Source organism: Diospyros lotus, chromosome 4, assembly GCF_014633365.1.
Source record: "Diospyros lotus cultivar Yz01 chromosome 4, ASM1463336v1, whole genome shotgun sequence".
NCBI classification, from domain to species: Eukaryota; Viridiplantae; Streptophyta; class Magnoliopsida; order Ericales; family Ebenaceae; genus Diospyros; species Diospyros lotus.
Window position 1 is genome coordinate 16999617 of NC_068341.1, and position 21780 is coordinate 17021396.

Here is a 21780-nt window from a genome sequence, read left to right on the forward strand (position 1 = left end):
TTATTATTTAAATAATAATTCTATTGAAGATTTTACAGGGATATTGTTTTTCTATTCTAATTTGTTGATGGGAAGCTCAAACTTGGTGGTGTTTGCAGAGGAAAGGGAATGTTTTTATTTTATCTCCCAGTGATTTTTACACAGTACTAAACTATTATATAATTCAAAACGTGACACGTAAGTCTTTTAGTACTAAGATAAAGTCTAAAAAAGTTTTGCAATTTACAATGGCAAGTACCATAGGCAATAATATTAATATTATTTAGAAAAGTATTTGAAGCCTGTGAAGGTGAGTAGTTTTACAAAAATCACAAGAGTTAGACCTTATAAGTGGTATTGTAACTGCGTTTATTTTTTATATCATATAATTTATTATATATGTGAAGAGTGTAATTATGTATTTATCTGCGACTTATTTTTTCTGTCGACATCGATGACATGAGCGGCAGGAGATCGCGAAAGGACGATAAATTTCAAAAATGTAATTATTAGCTTTTATTAAAATAAAATAAATTATATTACTTTCCGTTAGATTCTCTTAATTGTCAAAAAAAAAAAAGAGATTAATCGAATTTATGTTAATTTTTTTGTCTTTTCTATTTCTTCTTCTTGTCTATATTTTTATTTCTTAATAAATTACAAGAGTTATAGTTTAATAGTAAACCCTAAATGATAGCATTCACCAGCTCCAAATCTCAAATTTAAATTCTTTGAATTTTAGTTGTTTTTCACTAAGTTTCATGTTAAGAATAATATCTTTAATTAATTAAATTAAATCAAATAACATAACAAGTTAACACGCAAATTGAAATTAATTGTATAATTATAAAATTTATAAAATAATATAATATTAGTGTTATTGTCAAAATACAATAATTAAAATTTATGATGTGGGGTCTATGCGAGCTCGGTGTTAGATGAAGTTAGGTTGTCGTGAGAGAAATTGCCTAAAAGGGGTTCGTCGCTAGGATGCTCGCCGCAAGGCTTCGTCACTAATTCTTTTGCCACAAGATTTCATCACTAATTCTTGCCACAAGGTTTTGCCTCAAAACTTCGTCACAAGGTTTCGTTACTAGCTCCACCACAAGGTTTTGCCTTCGTCGTTAGGTCTTGTCACAAGGCTTTTGCTTTCGCTGTTAGGTTCGCCGCAGTATTTTGTCTTCGCCGCTAGGTTCGCTGCAAGATTTGACCTTTGCCATGAGGTCTCGCCGCAAGGTCTTGCCTTCGCCATTAGGTTTGCTGCAAGCTTTTGCCTTCGCCACGAGGTCTCGCCGCAAGTACTTGACCCTGTTGATGCTTAGAAAATGGATTAGAAGACTCGTGGGAATTTTTCTCAGCGAAGACTTTGATGCCAAAGTCAGTCTCGAATCTCAATGTCTATTCACGAAAGCAGTCAAGATGCATCCAAAATATCTAAATTTTACTAAGGTTGGAAGTCCTTCTCAATGTCTTGTAACTGGGGATTTATAGGGCACGATTCTCAAGTATGGCGAGTGCCGACACATGTCGATTACTGAATATGTCAGATTTAACAAAAATAAGAGGAAATAGCCACGAAATCGCTACAAGGCCTTTTGTGGTTGCCTGCCGCGAGGTAGCTAGGCCTCGTAGCTTGAGCTTGCTGCGAGACAACTAGGCCTCATGGTAAAGGCTGTCGCAAGGCAACTGGGCCTTGCGACAAAGCTGTTGTGAGGCAGCCCAACAGCTGGCTCTCACGGCCAGACCTTGTTGCGAGGCAACCTAGTGGCTGGCTGTCGAGCGGTTAGCCTTTGCGGCTATCATCTAGTTGTCAGCTTGCGACGAAGCGACTTCTCGGCGAGCCAAATTTTTTTTTATTTCTTCTTTTTTTTTTTCCTTTGATTTTTTCATGGCACAACAATTAGTTTTTAAATAATTTAAATAATACAAAAAATTGTGTGTGCAAGTATTTAGTTTATGGTTAGTTGATTCCACCTTTGTTTTTAATATTTTGTTTTGATTTTAAAATTTTGTACATAAAAATATATATTTTTTCACTTGACTATCTATTTTTGTTTTAAATTTTTAGCACATAAAAAATTTAATCACTCATAACTTTAAATTTTACTCAATATTATATCTACATTAATATTCAATAATTTACTTTGCATTCAAGTTGTCAAATAAGATAACTTAATTTCATTGTACATTATTAATCTAGACTTAAATTCAAAAAAAGATAACGTTGTCAAAAAAATATTTTTTTTTTTAAAAAACCATAAATTCACAAATTTCGTGAACAGACCTTTGGAATTACTAATTAGGATTTGGCAATATATATATATATATATTATTATTTTTTTTTCTGCCAAGGAACCATCAGCTATTGGATACCCTTGTGAGAAGAGAAAGCATGTGTCGTGAAATTGAGAGGAACAGGAAGCCCCTCCGGAGAAGCCATTTGGCCTGCAACCAACATCACATCTTGGTTCGATCCCAAGCTCCATCCAATTCCAATTCCAATCCCAATCCCTTTATCACTACTTGAAGATTCGTCTGATATCCGAAAAGGTTGGGATCTTCTTCACCAATTATCTTACTTCTTCACCTTCATCGCAACTCTCTCTCTCTCTCTCTCTCTCTCTCTCTCTCTCTCTCTATATGTATATGCATATGTATATTTGTATCTGTTTGTTTCTCTGATGCACACAAGCATCTTCGCCAAACCCTAGCTTACGTTCCTCAAGTGGATAACTCTTCAAATCAGTCCCTCCGCAATCACATCGACGCTCCCGTCACCGCTGGCGACCGGTAGGTTTTCTCCTGGGGATCTTCTTTCCCAATTTGATACCATTTTTCAACTCAACTCTCAGAAGCTATATTCATTATGTATGTAGACTTATAGATATGGATATGGATATATTTAAATAAATGATTTGCCGATCAGGTTTGGGGAAAAGGCGTAGACGATGACGAGAAAACCTAGCAGCTGCGCTATCTGTGAGAACTCAAATCTCGCGTCCATTTGCACCGTCTGTGTCAATTACAGGTGAAATCTTCCAAATTCAGTGTCACTGGTCTTTGGTTTTATTAATGTTTGCTCTAAACGAGGTTGCACTAGTTTTTATATGGTTATGATCATGTATGTTTTTCTGTGTTATGCAGATTAAATGAGTACAACATTACTTTGAAGTCACTGAAGAGTCGACGGGATCTACTTTATTCAAGATTGAGCGAATTGCTTTTGGCAAAGGTCTGATAACGTTACTTTTGTCTTCCGAGCTGGTTGATCCTTTCTGTCTTGGTACTTTTTGTTTGATTGTCAGCGTTCTAGCTGTGTTCCATTGTGTAAAATAACCATATATTTATGAACCTTTCTGCTGTGCACTTTGCATTTGAGGCTTTTGTACCAATAATGGGTCATCTGAATGATGTTCTATTAACCATTGTCATCGTCACAAGCCTTAATTCGACTAATAATTTTAGCTTTCCAATGGAATGTAAATTTAGTAAGAATGCAAGAGTGGAGGATGTTATAATAAAATTGGAAGACCAAATCTTACAAAGAAAAGACCATTTTCGATATTTGGGATCAGTGATTCAAAAAGATGGAGAAATTCACGAAAATGTCACATATAGAATTAAGGCAGGTTGGCTAAAATGGAGAAATGCATCGGGGGTGTTATGTGATGATAAAATCCCATTAAAATTGAAAGGAAAATTCTATAGGACAGCTATAAGACCAGTTTTGTTGTACGGCTCAGAATGTTGGGCAGTCAAATACCAACATGAGCAAAAGACGAGTGTAGCGGAGATGAGGATGTTAAGATGGATGTGCGGCCATACAAGAAAAGATAAAATTAGAAATGAAGTTATTTGTAATAAGATAGGAGTAGTGCCAATAGAGGAGAAGATGAGAGAGACTAGACTAAGATGGTTTGGTCATGTGAGAAGGAGACCAAGAGACGCTCCTGTGAGGAGAGTTGATGAAATGGAACAATTAATCAAAAAAAGAGGTAGAGACAGACCTAAGAAGACTTTGAGGGAGACATTAAAGTTTGATATGAAGTGTATGGATCTCAATGAAGATATGACAAAAGATAGAAATACATGGAAGTCTAGAATTCATGTAGCCGACCTCACATAGTGGGATAAAGGCTGGATATGTTGTTGTAATCATCTCTATCCATGGTCATATATTCCGCAAGCCATTGTATCTATATCATAACTAAGGGTTTTGCACTAAGCTTTTTTTTTAGTTTTCTTCTATCCCATTTACTATAAACTTGTTTTATTCCATCCATCTGTCTCACATGTGTGTCTATTAGCCCCTCTTCTCATATTCTCAAACTATTTTAATCATGTCTCTTGCATTTTATCTTCAATAAGTGCCACTCTCACTGTGTTATTGATAATCTCATTTCTAGTCATGCCATTCCATTTCTTGTATGCTCACACTTGCACCGCAACATTCTCATCTCAGTGTCTCATACTTTGCACATGTTGGCATTTGATTATTCAACATTTTGAGCCATAAAACAAAGATGATCTTGTGGGTGTCTATTAAAGCTTTTTTTTTTTTTTCCCTTTCATATTTTTAGTTTTCAAGGGATGTTATCATCTTTAAGATGCTAGATGCACTTCTGTACTTTAACCATCTTGCTTTGATTTTATAACATTATGATATAAGTTCATTCATTACAATTTTTTGATATAATGCAATTATAATTTACAAAGTCTCTATATCCAGACAAATCCTAGCACACATTTTTTGTTTGATAATACAGATCTTTAGTGACTTGTAAATAAGCATGTTAAGATTAGGAGCACTAGGATCCTCTCAATTCAATGTCAATCTCTCACACTCTTAGTCGAAATCAGAAACAACAACGGAAATAAGAAACTGAAATGCAAGAACAGAATTTAAATGAGATAGAAACAACCAAACCACACAAGTAAACAAGCGCAAGTTATCCTGGTTCGGATTGCATGAAAACAACCCTACATCCAGCCTCTTCGATCCAAGAGTAATCCACTAGAATGAACGAAACCAGTACACAAGAGCCCCTCTCACACATACACACGAGTACAGTCAATCTTGGAGATTACAAAGTCTATCTTTCTTCTAGCTTTTCTCTCACACACTGCAATCGCACACATCAGAATGAATGATCACCCCAAACGGCTGCCCTATGTCTTTTATTTATAGACATTTTGGGTAGATGTTGCAAGGGAAATAAAAGACTACACATTTCCTATTATATCCCCCATACATAAGTACATAACTATACTTAGAATATTCTGCCGCTTGATACTATGGGCTTCACTGGTTTCTTCTAGGGCTTAAACTCGGTGCAAACTACTACACAGCCTGTTTGATATTTGGATTAAAAGTGATGGCATAAAGTTAAGGATATGATAAAATAGTGATGGGATTACATAATTATTTCATGTTTGGTATGCCAAATTGTGGATGAGGTATTGTTGGTCATTAATTGTCAAATGACCAATTTGCCCATTTGTCCAAATATATTATAATCATAGAAATTGTATTTTAACAATAAAAATATGATTAAAAGTCTAATTTTACAAGAAGCCTTCATCAATACTAAAGCCTGCATATCCAAAATCCAGAAATGGACAAATGATTTCATAGCAGAAGAAGCTGGCATTCATGTAATTAGAGGTAGCACTCAACCACTCGAGCATATCTGAACCCCAATTGACAAACAGTTACACTGTGACCGCCATAGATATAAATATTATTTTTATATATAGATATATTAATTTCAACTATTTGGACTTGGCTATTTGGATCTTGTGTTCTATTTCTATTTAAACAATTGCTATAGTTTCTGTTAAACTCAGTGATAAAACATCTTTCCTTTACATTAACCTATATTTGATTTTATCTCCTTTTCCTTTAGATGGTAATACCTTCACTGTGAACAATTTGGTTAAAAACAAATGCATTCATGTAAATGTTTTTGTTCATCACAAATATCATAAAATCTTAATTGGTCCATCTAGTTCTTTTCTCTCATAACCTTCTTCTATGGTTATTCTGTTGTTTTTGTATAGTTATGGTACCTCTCATTCCTTCTACTTTAGCTTTGTTCTCTCCATTGTTTTCCCAATGCCATTTTAATAAATGACATGTACATGTAATTGTTCATTCTTGTTCAGTGCATATCTGACCATATGTTCACTTGTTGAGTTTGATTTTTTAACCCTTCATCAGGGTAAGGCAGATGATCAACTTAGTTGGAGAGTGCTTCAAAATGAGAAGCTGGCAAGATTGAGGGAGAAGCTTCGTCTTAAGAGAGAACAGTATTTTCAAGGTTGGCTGCCTTTCATTTTCCATACAATTTAGTTTTGAAAATTGAAGTATCAGGATTTTACTCTGAATTTATTAACTGATTTTATTATTTCCCTGGTGTAGGGAGGACTAAGGCTGTTAAGATGTCAAATGATTTAAAAGTCAAATATGAGTTACTTGAATCTGCCATGTCTACTGTATGATTGATCACCCTTCTCTTTTTATATTCAGAAAGTAAATTGAACCACAAGTTATGAAGTGGGTTTCTTTTGCTATTGTAAGTGGAGATATTTGACCTGAACTTGTTATGGCAGTTAGAAAGAAATCGTGTGGAACAACTAGAAAAGTTCTACCCTAATCTCATCTGTACACAGAGCTTGGGGCATGTGAGTATTGGTTTTGATAATTATTCTTTTCTTTTATTTTGTGTGTTGCTTCTTTTATTCTTTGATACTTGTACCACTGAATGTACTTTGGTGAAAACTTGTCTTGACAAATATATTGCATTGTTCAACTGATCAAATGATGCTTTCTGGGAATGTATTTGTAACCTGATTGGTCTATCTTTGATGTTTTATTTTATTCAGACACTTATGATATTTATAAATTGCAGATGGCTATTACCTCTGAACGTCTTCACAAACAGTCAGTTATAATTAAACAGATATGCAAGTTATTCCCACAACGTCGGGTAAGCCTCCAGACAATGTTTACTTCTACAAGTAGACGATGTTACTCTGAGATTTTCTCTATTGCTGACTATGCCTTAATAAGATAGACAAATAGGCTATGTATATATTCCTAGTGCTGGTTCTAATACTTGGCTGTTGATTGGATGTTGACCACGCAATTGAATATGAAATCTAAATGCCTTTTAAAACTGATGTTTGATCCACTGTTATTGGTTTTCCAATACTCACTTTGTAGATTAAGTATGAACTTTCCCTGTTGTTCTGCTATTTTTTCTTTGTTCCTTTTACTTTCTTGGTTCCAAGGGTCAGGTTTGTACTCTATGCAAACAGTTAATTGTTATTAGACAGATATGCAAGTTATTCCCACAACGTCGGGTAACCCTCCAGAGAATGTTTACTTCTACAAGTAGTAGATGTTGTTACTCTGATATTTTCTCTATTGCTGATTATGCCTTAATAAGATGGACAAAATAGGCTATGTATGTATTTCTAGTGCTGGTTCAGTAATACTTGGAGGTTGTTAATTGGACGTTGACCATGCAAGTGAATATGAAATCTAAGTGCCTTTTAGAACTTATGTTTGATCCACGGTTATTGGTTTTCAAACACTCACTTTGTAGCTTAAGTATGGACTTTCCCTGTTGTCCTACTATTTTTTCTTTGTTCCTTTTACTTTTTTACTTGCCAACAAGATATTTAGGACTCGATAGGGTACACAACTGACCCTTGGAACCTTGTAGTCCCCTGCTCCACTTGCATTGGCCGATTACATGGACATTGTCCTTGGATGACCTTAATGAGGATGTCTTGAACATAAACTTTTGTTGCCTGAGATGTTAAACTTTCTTGTTTTGTCACGAGGCTGGTTGTTGAAATACATTTGTACTAGATTAGGGCTTGTAATGTAAGAGTAGTGTCAAGTTGTATTTTATGTTTTAGTTCTTCTAGAAGGGGATGCTTTTCAGAAGGCTGACCGAGGTTGTTTTAAATTGCCATTTGGGCAGTCGGTCAGGAGGTTTTCTCCCGCCCCTATAGCTTATAAATAGGGGCCGAGAGGTAGGATTTGGTAGAGGTTTCAGTTGTGGTTTTACAAACTATCTTATGCGAGTATGTGCTGTGAGGAGGGCATATCTTTCTTGTCTTCAACTCTGTATAGCTTTCAGGTTTATGGGCTGGGTGAGAGTTGGGTTTTGTGGCACATGTAATCGTGTATTGATATTCATAGATAGTGGAGAAAGCTAAGGGCAAAGCCAATGTGGATGTAGGTCTATCTGAGTCCGAAACAGGATAAACTTCTTGTGTTGTTTGTCGTTCTTGCTTATTTCTTGATTAATTCTATCTTTCTGTTATGTTACGGATTTGAGAGATCGTTAGTGTGTGCTTGAGTGTTTGAGAGATCATAGCTAAGGGAGATTTAGGTTAACAATTTGGTATCAGAGCCTAGTCACCTATGGAATTGATCAAAGATTCAAGAATCTCAAGTCGAAGGAGACGATCTCAGGGAATCAAGAATGGTGCCAATTGCTTCTCGATCAGATATCGACAAGTTTGATGGGAACAACGATTTCGGTCTATGGAGGATTAAGATGGAGGCACTCCTCTACAGTCTCGATTTGGAGGAGGCGTTGGAACAAGAAGAAACAATCAAGGAAGAATCAACTGGGAAAGAACTTCAAGTTCTAACCGCAGAATAGAATGAGGCACGGATACAGATCAAGAAGAAGGCCTATAGCCTTCTTATTCTGAGCCTTGGAGATAAAGTGCTCAGGGAAGTGTCAAGGCTGAAGTCTACGGCAGAAATATGGAAGAAGTTGGAAGATTTGTATCTTAAGAAGACTCTCTCCAATCGGTTATTTCTCAAGGCCAGGTTTTTTAATTTTAAGATGCATGAAAATCAGAAACTCTAGGATCATTTAGATGATTTTAACAAACTCTGTTTAGACCTAGAAAACATAGATGTAAAATATGAAGAAGAAGACAAAGCCCTAGTTCCCTTATATTCATTACCTAAGACCTATGAGAATTTTGTAGATATTCTCCAGTATGGTAGGGATAAACTCTCTTTAGAAGATGTAATAGGGGTATTAAACTCTAAAGATTTGAGAATTAAAATGGATAGTAAATCCTCACCAGCAGATGCATTAATAGCAAGGTCAAGAAGTTCTAAGAAAGATTCTAAGAACAAAGGTAAATCAAGATCTAAATCTAGGAATGGAAAGGGGCCAATTAAATGCTATTATTGTCAACAAAAGGGTCACATTAAGCGGCACTATCCTAAGAGGAAGAAGGACTATGCTGATAAAGAAAAATCTGATTAGGGGGGGGGGGGTGTGTTAATATATGTGATACCGAGTATGATAGTGCAGATGCACTAACTGTAAGTGACAAATTTGACAGCCAAGAATGGGTCATGGACTCAGGTTGGTCTTTCCACATGACTCCTAGGAAGCAATGGATCCAAAACTTTAAGGAAATAAATGCGGGAAAGGTCCTATTAGGAAACGATTATGAATGTAAGGTCCAAGGGGTGGGAGATGTTAGTTTAAAAATGCATGATGGAACCTTTAGGACCCTCACAACTGTGAGATATGTCCTTGAACTTGAGAAAAACTTGGTTTCTCTTGGGGAATTGGATAGGTGCTGATATAAATTCAAAGGTGAGGATGGAGTGATAAAGATAAATAAAGGCTCCCTAGTATGCATGAAAGCTGTGTTAAGAAATGGAATCTATTTCCTGCAAGCAACCACCTTATATGGAGAAGCTGCAAGCGTAAGTGCAAATTCTCATGATAAGGCAAGATTGTGGCATCTAAGAATGTCACACATAAGTGAGCAGGGGCTCAAGGAACTTGCTAAACAAGGGATATTATAGTTAGGTCAGTCCTTAGATCTAAGCAAGTGTGAATCTTGCATTTATGGGAAGGCAACTAAGATTAAATTTAACAAAACAGTTATCCATTCATCAAAAGCACCCCTAGACTACATCCACTCAGATCTGTGGGGCCTAGCTCAAACCATGACTCATGGGGGCTCTCGGTACTTTCTATCCATAATAGATGATTTCTCAAGAATGCTTTGGGTATATGTTCTAAAGTCTAAGGATAACACCTTTGAAACTTTCAAGACTTGGAAGAAAATGGTAGAGAATCAAATAGGCAAATCAGTGAAGGTTATTAGGACTGATAATGGGTTAGAATTTTGCAATAGAGATTTTAATCAAATGTGTAAGGAGGGAGGCATAGTTAGACACTTGACAGCCCCCGAAAACCGTAAGCAAAACGGACTGGTAGAGAGGATGAACCGGACCCTTCTAGAGAGGGTAAGATGCATGCTCTTTCATGCAAATTTGCCCAAATCCTTTTAGGGGGAGCTTGTGTCCACAGCAGCTCATATTATAAATAGGTCACCCTCTATAGCAATTAATTTCCAGACTCCATATGAAAGATGGTCACGGCACAAACCCAACTTATCTCATCTTAGAATATTTGGATGTCTAGCATATGCTCATGTGAAGCAAGGAAAATTAGAACCTAGAGCCAAGAAATGCCTATTTATAGGCTATCCTTCAGGTGTTAAATGTTATAAACTGTGGAACCTGGAAATAGATGGACCTAGGACCATAGTCACAAGAGATGTGACATTTGATGAATCATCTACCATAAAATTAGATAACCTTCAAACCCAGCATAGCCCAGGAGAGGAAAAGGAATCTATCCAAGTCGAGATCTCAGGATTTAACTCATCTAATACCCCAGAACAATCTGAAACTGCATATGAGTTTTAGGGTAGTCATCATGAAAATGATTAGGCCCTTGACCAAGCCCAAGAATCTTCTCATCATGAAGAAGATGAGGTAGATAGTGATGTAGACTCCAAGCCTAGGTGATAATCCAAATCCAGACAGATATAGTGTTGCAAGGGATAGACAACCTAGGGTTCGAAAACCACCTAAGAGATTCGGTTATTCTGATCTGGTAGCCTATGCGTTTACCAGTGCAACCGAAATAGGAGGGGAAGAACCTCTTACATATGAAGAGACAATGTCTTCTAAGGATGCTAAAAAATGACAAGAAGCCATGGAGTCTGAAATAGATTCTTTAAAGAAGAATCAGACTTGGGAATTGGTTGAAAGGCCAAAAGGGCAGCGCATGGTAGGCTGCAAGTGGCTGCTTAAGATCAAGGAAGGGGTAGGAATTAACCCTAAGCCTAGATATAAAGCTAGACTGGTTGCTAGGGGGTTTACCCAAGTTCAAGGCATTGACTTTAATGAAGTATTCTCCCCAGTAGTGAGACATACATCTATAAGGGTTCTTTTAGCCATAACAACTCACTTAGATATTAAATTAGAGCAGATGGATGTTACCATTGCTTTCCTCCATGGGGACTTAGAGGAGAAAATTCTAATGGATCAACCAAAGGGTTTTGAAGCTAAATGAGAGGTGGAGAAGATATGCTTGCTGAAGAAGTCCCTATATGGACTTAAGCAGTCCCTAAGGCAATGGTACCGCAAATTTGACACGGTAATGGTATGCCAAGGGTATTCTAGAAGTTCCTATGACAATTGTGTGTACTATAAGCATGTTACACCTAATATTTCAGTGTATTTACTATTATATGTCGATGACATGCTCATTGCAAGTCAATCCTATCAAGAAATCCAGCTTTTCAAACAAAGGTTGAAAGCTGAATTTGAAATGAAAGAGTTAGGTGAAGTTAGGAAATTCTAGGAATAGAAATTTCTAGAGACACTCAACATAGGAAGATATAACCATCTCAAAAATCCTATTTAGCCAAGGTTCTATCCAAGTTTAGAATGCAAAATGCAAAGGCAGTTGGTGTGCCTTTTGCACCACACTTTAAGTTGTCTTCTGTCCAATCCCCTAAGAATGAGGAAGAAAGAAAGGAAATGAGTCATATCCCATACTCAAGTGCGGTAGGAAGCCTAATGTATAGTATGGTATGCATTCGACTAGATCTAGCTCATCCTATGAGTGTTGTGAGCTGTTTTATGGCCAATCCAGGGAAAGATCACTAGAATGTAGTTAAATGGATGTTCAAATATTTAGCTAGAACCCTAAGTCATGTCCTAGCATATGGTGGTGCCAAGTAGGAGTCCAACCTAGTATTTTGATGCAGACTATGTTGCTGATATAGATAGAAGGAGATCCACATCTGGATGGGTATTCAGATTATGGAACTCTACAATTAATTGGAAATCAAGCCTCCAACATGTAGTAGCATTATCCACAACCGAGGTAGAATACATAGCCCTTTCGGAAGCCTTTAAAGAGGCTATGTGACTGTCATGACCCAAGGAATAATAGAAGGGTATTATTGTAATAGGGTTGCAAAAGTTTGTTAGGATATTTTTCTCTTTTTGTCTTTTCCCTTTTGTCTTGTAGCTTAGGTGGTTGGAGAGCTTTGTTTGGTAGCTAAATGAGGCTATATATATATTGCCTTAGCTATAGGAAGAGGTATGAGGAAAATGAATTGAAAACTCCATTTCTCTCTAATATTTTTCTCTCTTTCTCGGTGATCTCCTCCCTTACCTCTTGCTGTTGTCTCCCTTCCAACTGATTTCTTCCCAAAGTTCTTCTCTTATCATTCTCGATCTTCCTCTCATACCCTAGCTCATCCCCAAGGTTCATGACAAATTGGTATCAGAGCCACCATTCCTCAGCGATTTTTGTTACTGATTTAGGTCCAACGGATATCGACATCAGCCATCAGTTTCTTCTTCCGCTGCAACTCCAACTATTCCAATGAGTGTCAACTCGAATCTGAAGGAGAGCAGCGATAGACACCAATCCACGGTAGGTGTTGAAGCTGACCAACAATAGGTGGAGGAAACGAACAAGTCGCAGGAGGCGATTCTGGAAACAACACGGAATTGACGAGGAGACAGAGTCGAGCCATTTCGGTGGTACAATCGGAGTCTATCGCCATCGCAGTTGGATTCCAAGGGCTTGTCGATCAAGGCGAACTCAAAAAGTGTTGTGGTCCTCCAGTTGTGGTCAGTGATTGGGTGAGGAGTCGATCGGAGAAGATTGTTAAATCCGCAGCAATCGCAATTGGGTCCAGCACGGAGAGACGATAAAGGCCAGTAGTGTTCTTGGCATTAAACGAGGTCCACGAACGGAGTTGCGGTGCAAGCGACTTGGTGTTGTGGGCAAGCAAGACCAAACAGTTCCGATCAGATCTTGAAGACGAACAAGGAAGGTGAAACAGATTTAAGAGGTGTTCCAACGACTCTGGACATCTGGAAGGTGATTAGGCGCTGGGAGGTGTTAATCTCCAAGCAAGCGAGCACCCTCAGCTTGAACTTGGAAGGCGCCGCAGGTAAGTGACGCTCGGCCAATTCCGTTACCACCCTTAGCCTTCAATTCCAGCAGCTTGTGTAAATTATAGTTGTCCTAGTAGCTGGATCCAAGTCGCTGTATGTGATTGAGGCAAGCAAACCTAGGCAATCTTGGTTGTTTCTCCTTAGCAACGGATCTCGGCCACTGTCCAGCTTCCGATTCCTCTAACTGCCGCTAAATTCTGGGGATCCAGGAAGGGGGCCCAGATCTGAGGTGCTGAAATTCAGATCTAGGAGGGCTGTGTTGGCTGCTGCGTTGATAGGGAGGCGGCTCTCGGTTAGGTTCCGACGCTTCTTGACGGTTAATTTCTGATTATTCATAGGCTGTTACTTCTCGACGGCTCTCGGTTTGAATTGGTGGAAAGAAAAAAAAAAAAACAGATTTGGTAAAATTCGTAGTTAGTCAATCAACACAGCAATCGGATTCAAGCTGCCAATTGCTAAGTTAGAAGCGGGAAGTGTGAGGAATTATGATGGAAAGGGCTGCATTTTCTTGGCCTATTGCTTTTCCAGCCAGTGAGATTTCAGCCAAGAGGAGTAGTGCACGCATGAGGACATTGGAGTCTTAGTCGCAGTAGAAGGGTGCTGCATTTTCAGGGGGATGACTTGATCATAAGGCCATTGGTAGTAGTGCATACATGGAGTAGATGGGCCCTAAATTGCAGCAAAGTAATGCTTCATTTTCAGCTGGAATGGAGCTTCAATGGCAGCTAAAGAATGCTGCATTTTCAGTTGACCAGAAGCATCAAATTTGGGAAAAGAAGTTTGAGAATGAGACTAGCCGAAGGGACAAAGGAACCAGTAGAGGGTTTGATGAAGAGAGCAAGGAATTTGGCCTTATGATACGCGAGAAGCTGCAAGAGTTCGCGATGATACTTATTAAGAAGTATCATTACAACTTTCCGGTGGAATATTTTGATGATTATCATGGAAGCTTTAACAAGGAGGAATTCCTTGGAATGGAGCAGCAAGAGGAGAAGCTGAAAGAAAGAGCAAATAAGGAAGCAAGGAGCATTGATCATTTTATTGAAGAGTTGGAGCATGAATCAGAAATGAAGGAAAGGTGGAACTAGAAGCAGAACTGCTATGAAGATGGCCTACTTGTACCTGAAATATCTTCCAATGTTGTGAAGGTGTGTAGAACTGATCCTAAAATGTGTCACAATGTTGCTGTAAATTTTGAGGTTGAGGAGCAACAACAATTGAAGGCTGAAGGACTGCAAGTTTCAGCTGTTGCCTGTGACCAGAAGCAACTAAATTCAATGAAAGCACTAGATGAGGATATATTTACTAGATTTGGCATCATATTGGATGCTCAATCTATGGCTAAAGAGTATCCAAGGACAAAGAAGAAGCGGCCTAGAAAGGGAATGATGAAAGAAAGAACAACCAAGCTAGAGAGAGTTAGTATTGGTTGAGGAGCAATGACTAAATTGTTGTAAGTTCTTGGGGACAAGAACTCTTTCAAGGAGGGGAAAATTGTCATGACCCAAAGAATAATAGAAGGGTATTATTGTAATAGATTTGCAAAAGTTTGTTAGGATATTTTTCTCTTTTTGTCTTTTCCCTTTTGTCTTGTAGCTTAGGTGGTTGGAGAGCTTTGTTTGGTAGCTAAATGAGGCTATATATATATTGCCTTAGCTATAGGAAGAGGTATGAGGAAAATGAATTGAAAACTCCATTTCTCTCTAATATTTTTCTCTCTTTCTCGGTGATCTTCTCCCTTACCTCTTGCTGTTGTCTCCCTTCCAACTGATTTCTCCCCCAAGTTCTTCTCTTATCATTCTCGATCTTCCTCTCATACCCTAGCTCATCCCCAAGGTTCATGACAGTGGCTTAAGGGGCTAGTGAGTGAACTCCTAGGTTTAGAAGTTAAGGCAACCTTGTTATGTGATAGTCAAAGTGAAAATGATTGAAAATAAATCGGTTTTCTTATCTAAAGTGGCAAGTGAAAATAATGCAGCAGACATATTTACAAAAAGCAGTTCCAGCAACCAAGCTTCAGCATTGTTTGAAGATCCTTCAGTTGGGACAAGAAGATAATTGAAGATTGCAAGAATTGGGAGAAGCCTAATCAAGTCAAATGGGTGGAGAATTTGTTGAAATACATTTGTACTAGATTAGGGCTTGTAATGTAAGAGTAGTGTCATGTTGTATTTTATGTTTTAGTTTTTCTAGAAGGGGATGTTTTTTAGAAGGCTGATCGAGGTTGTTTTAAACTACCATTTAGGAAGCCAATCAGGAGGTTTTCTCCCGCCCCTATAGCTTATAAATAGGGGCCGAGAGGTAGGATTTGGTAGAGGTTTCAGTTGTGGTTTTACAAACTATCTTATGCGAGTATGTGCTGTGAGGAGGGCATATCTTTCTTGTCTTCAACTCTGTATAGCTTTCAGGTTTATGGGCTGGGTGAGAGTTGGGTTTTGTGGCACATGTAATCGTGTATTGATATTCATAGATAGTGGAGAAAGCTAAGGGCAAAGCCAATGTGGATGTAGGTCTATCTGAGTCCGAAACAGGATAAACTTCTTGTGTTGTTTGTCGTTCTTGCTTATTTCTTGATTAATTCTGTCTTTCTGTTATGTTACGGATTTGAGAGATCGTTAGTGTGTGCTTGTGTGTTTGAGAGATCATAGCTAAGGATGAGATCTAGGTTAACACTGGTGTTTGTCATTTGTGGTGCCTTTTCTAATTAATTGGGATTAATTAGCTCAAAATTTGTTCTCTGACTACTAACCTTAAAATCTTTTAAGGGCTATAATATCAACTTATGCACGGTTTTTTTAACATATCTATTATATCTTTTCTATTTTTCAATATCTTTCGGCCCTTCTATTAGTTATCTATAAACTATTAGGAAATTCGTTCTAGAAATAGTACAGTAAAAAACTCCATGCATCAAAGAAATGGATTGTGTTCAGAGAAGATTTATGTCATTGCTATTGACTACCACTAAAACCACTTGAGGCTAATGAAAAGTGTTTTCATTCTGATGTATAGTTTTGGACCATGATGAGAAAAATATCCCATAGAAAGAGGTAAAAGAAAACAAAAATATGGAACTCCTATACACGTGGCTTGTTTTCTTTGTTGAAATTCTATTTGGCCTCATTTTATATTCAACTAGGGTTTCTTATTTGGCTACTTTATATTATGCTTAAGCACATAGAGTAATTGGATGATTTTAAAATTTTCCCAGGCATTATTGATTAATGTATGTCTTGACTTTTTAGATGATTGGCTACTTGAGCTGAATGGGTTAGTTACAACACCTTTATGCTGCAGGTGAATATAGTTGGGGAGAGGAAAGATGGACGTAGTGGTCAATATGATCAAATCTGCAATGCCTGTTTACCAAGAGGGCTTGATCCCCATTCAGTTCGTTCTGAAGAACTTGCTGCCTCTTTGGGGTATTTTTCTTTCTCAATCAGAATATCTATATATATTTTTCTGTTTTCTCATCTTTTATTTTATTATTGTGAAAAATAAACTGTTTTTCATATATTTCACACAAATGATACAGCCCTATTTATAGGGTTAGAGATTACATCATGGGAAAGATTCACTTGCTAAAACTAGGAAAGATAGGCTGTACAAAACATAGAGAAGGTTGACTGTACAAAGGATAGGAAAGTATCCTAAAACCTGGTCAAAGAACAATCTCAACAGTTTCTAAAACTAAGGATAAGATTAGTTTCTATACTAGGGATGATTTGACTAATGAATCTCTTGAGATTATAGCCAATCATTCCTTATATTTTACCTGGGAATCAACAATTATTATTGTTATATTTTTTGGGAGGGGAGCAGGAGGGTATTTCCTGCCTAAGATCTGATCACTGTGGCAACCTGGTTTGTCTTTCTTCTTGTGATTACCTACTTGAAGTTCATTTACAAAAAAGAAAAAAAACTCTTGCATCTGTTATAGTAATGTATTTTGAGATAGTACAGTAATATTTATTGCCATGATTCGGAAGGTAGGGTTTAATGAAGTCCATTCACGATTGGCTTGTTAACTACTAAGTATTATCTAAATATTTCTTAGTATCACTCAGTAATGAATGCATTCCCTTGCTACTGATAGGAGCTTGAATAATATTCCATTATTATGCCATGGGATGTCTTCTGCGTTCATGTTGTGAGTCTATTTTTATGTGAGCTTGTTGGTGAAATCATTCTGTTTTGCATACTTTGATCTGCTAGAATCTAGATAGCTATAGATTAATCAGTTTGGTAGAAGATAGTTAGAATGACAGGTCCACTGTGGCTGTGGCTCCTAAGGGGAGGCTCCTCTGCAGATATTCTGCCATGTGTCACATGCAACATTGTGTTATAATACATCGCAAAGTTCTCTGCTTAGTGTTTGATAATGAGTTTTTATCTTCCTAGATAATTAGCTTTTTGAAGTTAGTTGATGCCAACTTGAATGTTGTTTTTTACTAACAAGTGGTTATGATGGCTGTTATTTAGATGCATGGTGCAACTTCTAAATCTTGTTGTTCACAATGTTGCTGCTCCAGCACTTCATAACTCTGGCTTTGCGGTACAGTTCGATGTGCCTCCATGTTTGTGTCAAGATTTTCTTTCTGCATCTTATCTTATACTTTTCACTCCATGTGAGTTTTTATTAGAAATCCCAGGTTTTAATTTAAGGGAAAATACATTTATGGTTGATATGACACAAGTAATTCATCAAAGATTTGGCCTATGACTTATGTGGATTCAAATTGTCAATTTTGGTTAAGATTCATGAAATACATACCCTAACAATGTGATATACTGATAAAATATGATGCCTATTGATGATTGGCAGTGATCAGATAATCATGTTTCAGTGTTTCATAGTTTAGGATATATAAAATGACATAGGATATGACAATAAAGGCCCAATAATGTTGAGGCATCTCCCATAAGGTATCATGCAGTGTCTCTGCTATGGTGCTCCCCTATCAAATATTTTTGTAAGGTTTTCTTGATTGCGTTCTATTACACATTGCATCATGTGAAATTATAGCTTCACCATAATGAACTTTTCCTCTTTGAAGTTACTGGAAAGCCTGATTGCTCATCCATCTTCTCAACCAAAAACATAAGAGTAATAATAATAACAACAACAACAATGATTATTTAGAAAAAGAAGGTTTAGCCATAATTATTTCCAACTTCTCTATATTTCCCGTCTTGCCCTTATCTATTTTGTAACAGATATGTAAAGCTGTAATAAGAACCAACAGTTTTGTTTTGTTTTCTTTTTTCTTTTTAATTTTGATATCAAGAAATCAAACAATTGAAAAGAAGAAGAAGATTTAACCATGATTATTTCCAACTTTTCAATATTTCCTGCCCCACCCTTATCTGTTTTGGAAAAGATGCAAGTGGTAACAAAAACTAACACTTGTGTTTCTTTTTATTTATTTATTTTGATATTAAGAACTCAAATAATTGGTGTTTTCATGTGCTAATCTTCATAAACCTCTATTGTGTTCATACCATAATTTTGCTTCAGGGTTCATGCTCCCGAATATGGCAACGAGACTCTTACTGGGATGCTCGTCCATCTTCTAGAAGGTATTAATTACTGGGAATAATCAATTAGATTTATCAGCTTTTGCATTGATCTAAAACTTATGGCATACAGCAACGAGTATCCACTATTTATACTGCGCCAAAATAGTTGCTCCACTGGTGGGGAGACTTCATGGTCAGATAGAAGCTCTAGTAATTTTGGTGTTGTGTCAATGGAATCAGAGAGGAAGGCCCGTTTAGATTCTTCAGGCAGTAATAGCTTCAATTATTCATCAGCTTCTCCACATTCTGTTGAAACGCACCAGGACCTGCAGAAAGGGATTTCACTTCTTAAAAAAAGTGTGGCATGTGTAACAGCCTATTGTTATAACTCATTATGCTTAGATGTTCCTGCTGAGGCATCTACTTTTGAAGCATTTGCAAAGTTGCTAGCCACATTGTCTTCTTCCAAGGAAGTCCGATCTGCTTGTTCAAGGTATTTGTTCCAGTTACCCTCCTATGATACTATGTGATACCGTGCAGGTGCACCATCACCTCAATTAACTATTTATACTTGGTAAAGTGCAGCAAATTTCAGAACCTTGGATGAATTCATTTTTGAAAGTAAATCACTACAAAATTTGAAGAGGATTGCTGTTCTGATTATTTTAACATATTTCATAAGCCGTGCATTAGAATCTTTGCTTTGTAGTGGCAATGTGTTGATATTTATTGATTTGTTTAGCAGGTCATCAAAGCAAGTCCAGCAATTAAACAAATCAGTATGCAATGTGAATTCAATCATTTCTTCAAGCACTTTACTGGAGAGTGCACATACACAACCGATAGTGGTATAAATTTAAGCCTTGATTTCACACTACCAAATCTTTCTGTCTCTGTAGATTGCAATCACATTAACTTGTTGTATTAAGTACTTAGATTAGACTCTTGTTGGTTATGCTCCCTACCTTGGCTTGCTCTTTTTTTTTTTTTTTTTTTTTCCACTTCTATTTAGAAGGATTATACTCTGATCTGTTTTAAATTTGCTTATCTGGTGCCATTGACCTTTCTCATACCTGTCATATAGCCTAAGCCCCTAAGCTAAGTGGCATGATTTTTGTAGGCTATGGTTGTTGAGTAATTCATCTATGAAAGGAAGGAATATTAATTTGATCATTTTATTGGAAAAGTAGTGCATATTTTGGTCTGTCAACCTTGCTAATATGTTTGGCCTTTGTTTTGCTCAGAAGCATACCACTTTTGGTGACATGACATTGGACCAAAAGTGTGGTAGTGTTTGTATAAAAATTTCTGACTTTTGGAAAATTTAAGATTCAGTCCATTCATTATCTAGGATACTTGCTTGTTAGCATGGTTCTCACTCTCTGATTAACAAACTGGTTCTCTTTCTCCTTGCAGAGAAACACCTGGGATAATAACCTGCCAAGTTCTGCTGCCAGTTTTCTTTACACAACTGAATCATCTGATATTGGAAAAAATGAAAACCTTATAGAAGAATGGGATCTTGTGGAGCATCCCACTTTTCCTCCACCTCCGTCACAAACTGAGGATGTTGAGCATTGGACACGAGCCATGATTATTGATGTAACAAAGAAACGATGAGGTGGTCTAGCAACCCATTCTTTTTGTAAGTTTATCTTCCATACATGTGAAAACAACATTTTAGTTGAGTTTTTTAGAATAGTAATATTTTAACTTAGTACGAATTCTGTCCTACATACTTATATATTGAACTACACACTTCATATGACATTGGTTCTAGCAACATTTAGGGCTGCCTTTATCCTAACTGGTCTGCCCTTTTTGATTAACTCGAATCCAAAATATCTTCCAAAACCAACCTGAATCCGCTCTCAAATCTGGTTGAGAGCATTATTCTTCTTTTTTGTCCCCTGCAAGAAATCGCCCTAATCATTTTTATTTGACAAAGGTATTTTTTTTTTTTTTCCCAGCAAGTAATTATGTATAAGAGGAAAAATGCCTTACAGGGTGAAATCTATACACTTAACTTTTTTCTAACCTGGGGTTCACACCTCTAAATGTTGCTTTGCGAAGTTCTCCTTGCCGAGTTTTAGAACAGAAGCTACAATTAATAATCAATGCAACTCATTAAAATTGACATGCAAATGTGCCTTTTGAATCTTGCTGTTCCAGTGCTAGTTGCAATTGTTGAAACCTGTAGCTCATGTTCGGTTATGCATGTTGCAGTCCATTGTTATAATAATTAAAATATGTTGTTAGGTAGCGTGACCCTGTTCAATTTATAGGTTCTGGGAACAGGATAGTTATTGAAAGGCGGGAAGACAGGATGAAGTGAGATGTGTAAATCTTGCGAGATCACTGAGGTGGCTGACTTGACATCCAGCACCATTTCTATTCCCAAACAAGAAGGAACAGAAAGAGGCAACTGAATGCTTCCTGTCATTTGTGTAGGTAGTTATATAGTTACTTATTAGTGTGTTGCATATTCAAGTGTAGGCAAATTTAGATTTCGCCTATGGTTCTCTTTGGGAAAGATTGCATTGTTTCCCCCTGCGGTTTGTAAATTGGGTTAAAAGATAAGCAGTCCGACATTGAACCTCTCGTTGTTTTCATGCAAAGTATATGATCTCGTCTCTTTAAATGTTTGTTAGGACGGGAATCACAAACTGTTAAATTTAATGGATAATTTGTCCAAAATAATAGAAGCGCTGTGTTATTTGTACAAATTATAGAGACGAAATGTGAATCTCTAAACATTATTTTTGCTATTATTTAATCGATATGCCGATATGGTATATGGTTGAACATTAAATTTTTGTTGACAGATGATTTAAGGTCCAATCTTGGGAAGTCTACATAGACAGGGAAAACATTCACCGTATTTACGATGTAAATTTGGCTGTATTTTTGCTGCTTGTCATTAACTGTAACTCGTTCCTTTTATCTAA

The 21780-nt window shown here is 37.0% G+C and overlaps 1 protein-coding gene across 6 annotated transcripts; it reads left to right on the forward strand.

Moving 5' to 3' along the window:
* Positions 1-2334: 2334 nt before the first annotated feature.
* Positions 2335-21566, forward strand: LOC127799641 (uncharacterized). 6 transcript variants are annotated; one of them, XM_052333857.1, is made up of 15 exons: positions 2335-2529; positions 2691-2769; positions 2906-3007; positions 3124-3211; positions 6200-6299; positions 6401-6474; positions 6592-6663; positions 6891-6968; positions 16610-16734; positions 17795-17867; positions 18831-18892; positions 18963-19325; positions 19575-19680; positions 20249-20477; positions 21118-21566. In XM_052333857.1, the coding sequence occupies exons 3-14, from the start codon at positions 2928-2930 to the stop codon at positions 20450-20452; spliced, it is 1425 nt and encodes a 474-aa protein (XP_052189817.1). In that variant the 5' UTR covers positions 2335-2529; positions 2691-2769; positions 2906-2927; the 3' UTR covers positions 20453-20477; positions 21118-21566. The 6 variants fall into 6 exon arrangements, with proteins under 6 accessions (XP_052189817.1, XP_052189819.1, XP_052189816.1 ...); XM_052333859.1 differs by having other exon boundaries at positions 20249-20453; positions 21092-21566; XM_052333856.1 differs by having other exon boundaries at positions 20249-20453.
* The last annotated feature ends 214 nt before the right edge of the window (positions 21567-21780 follow it).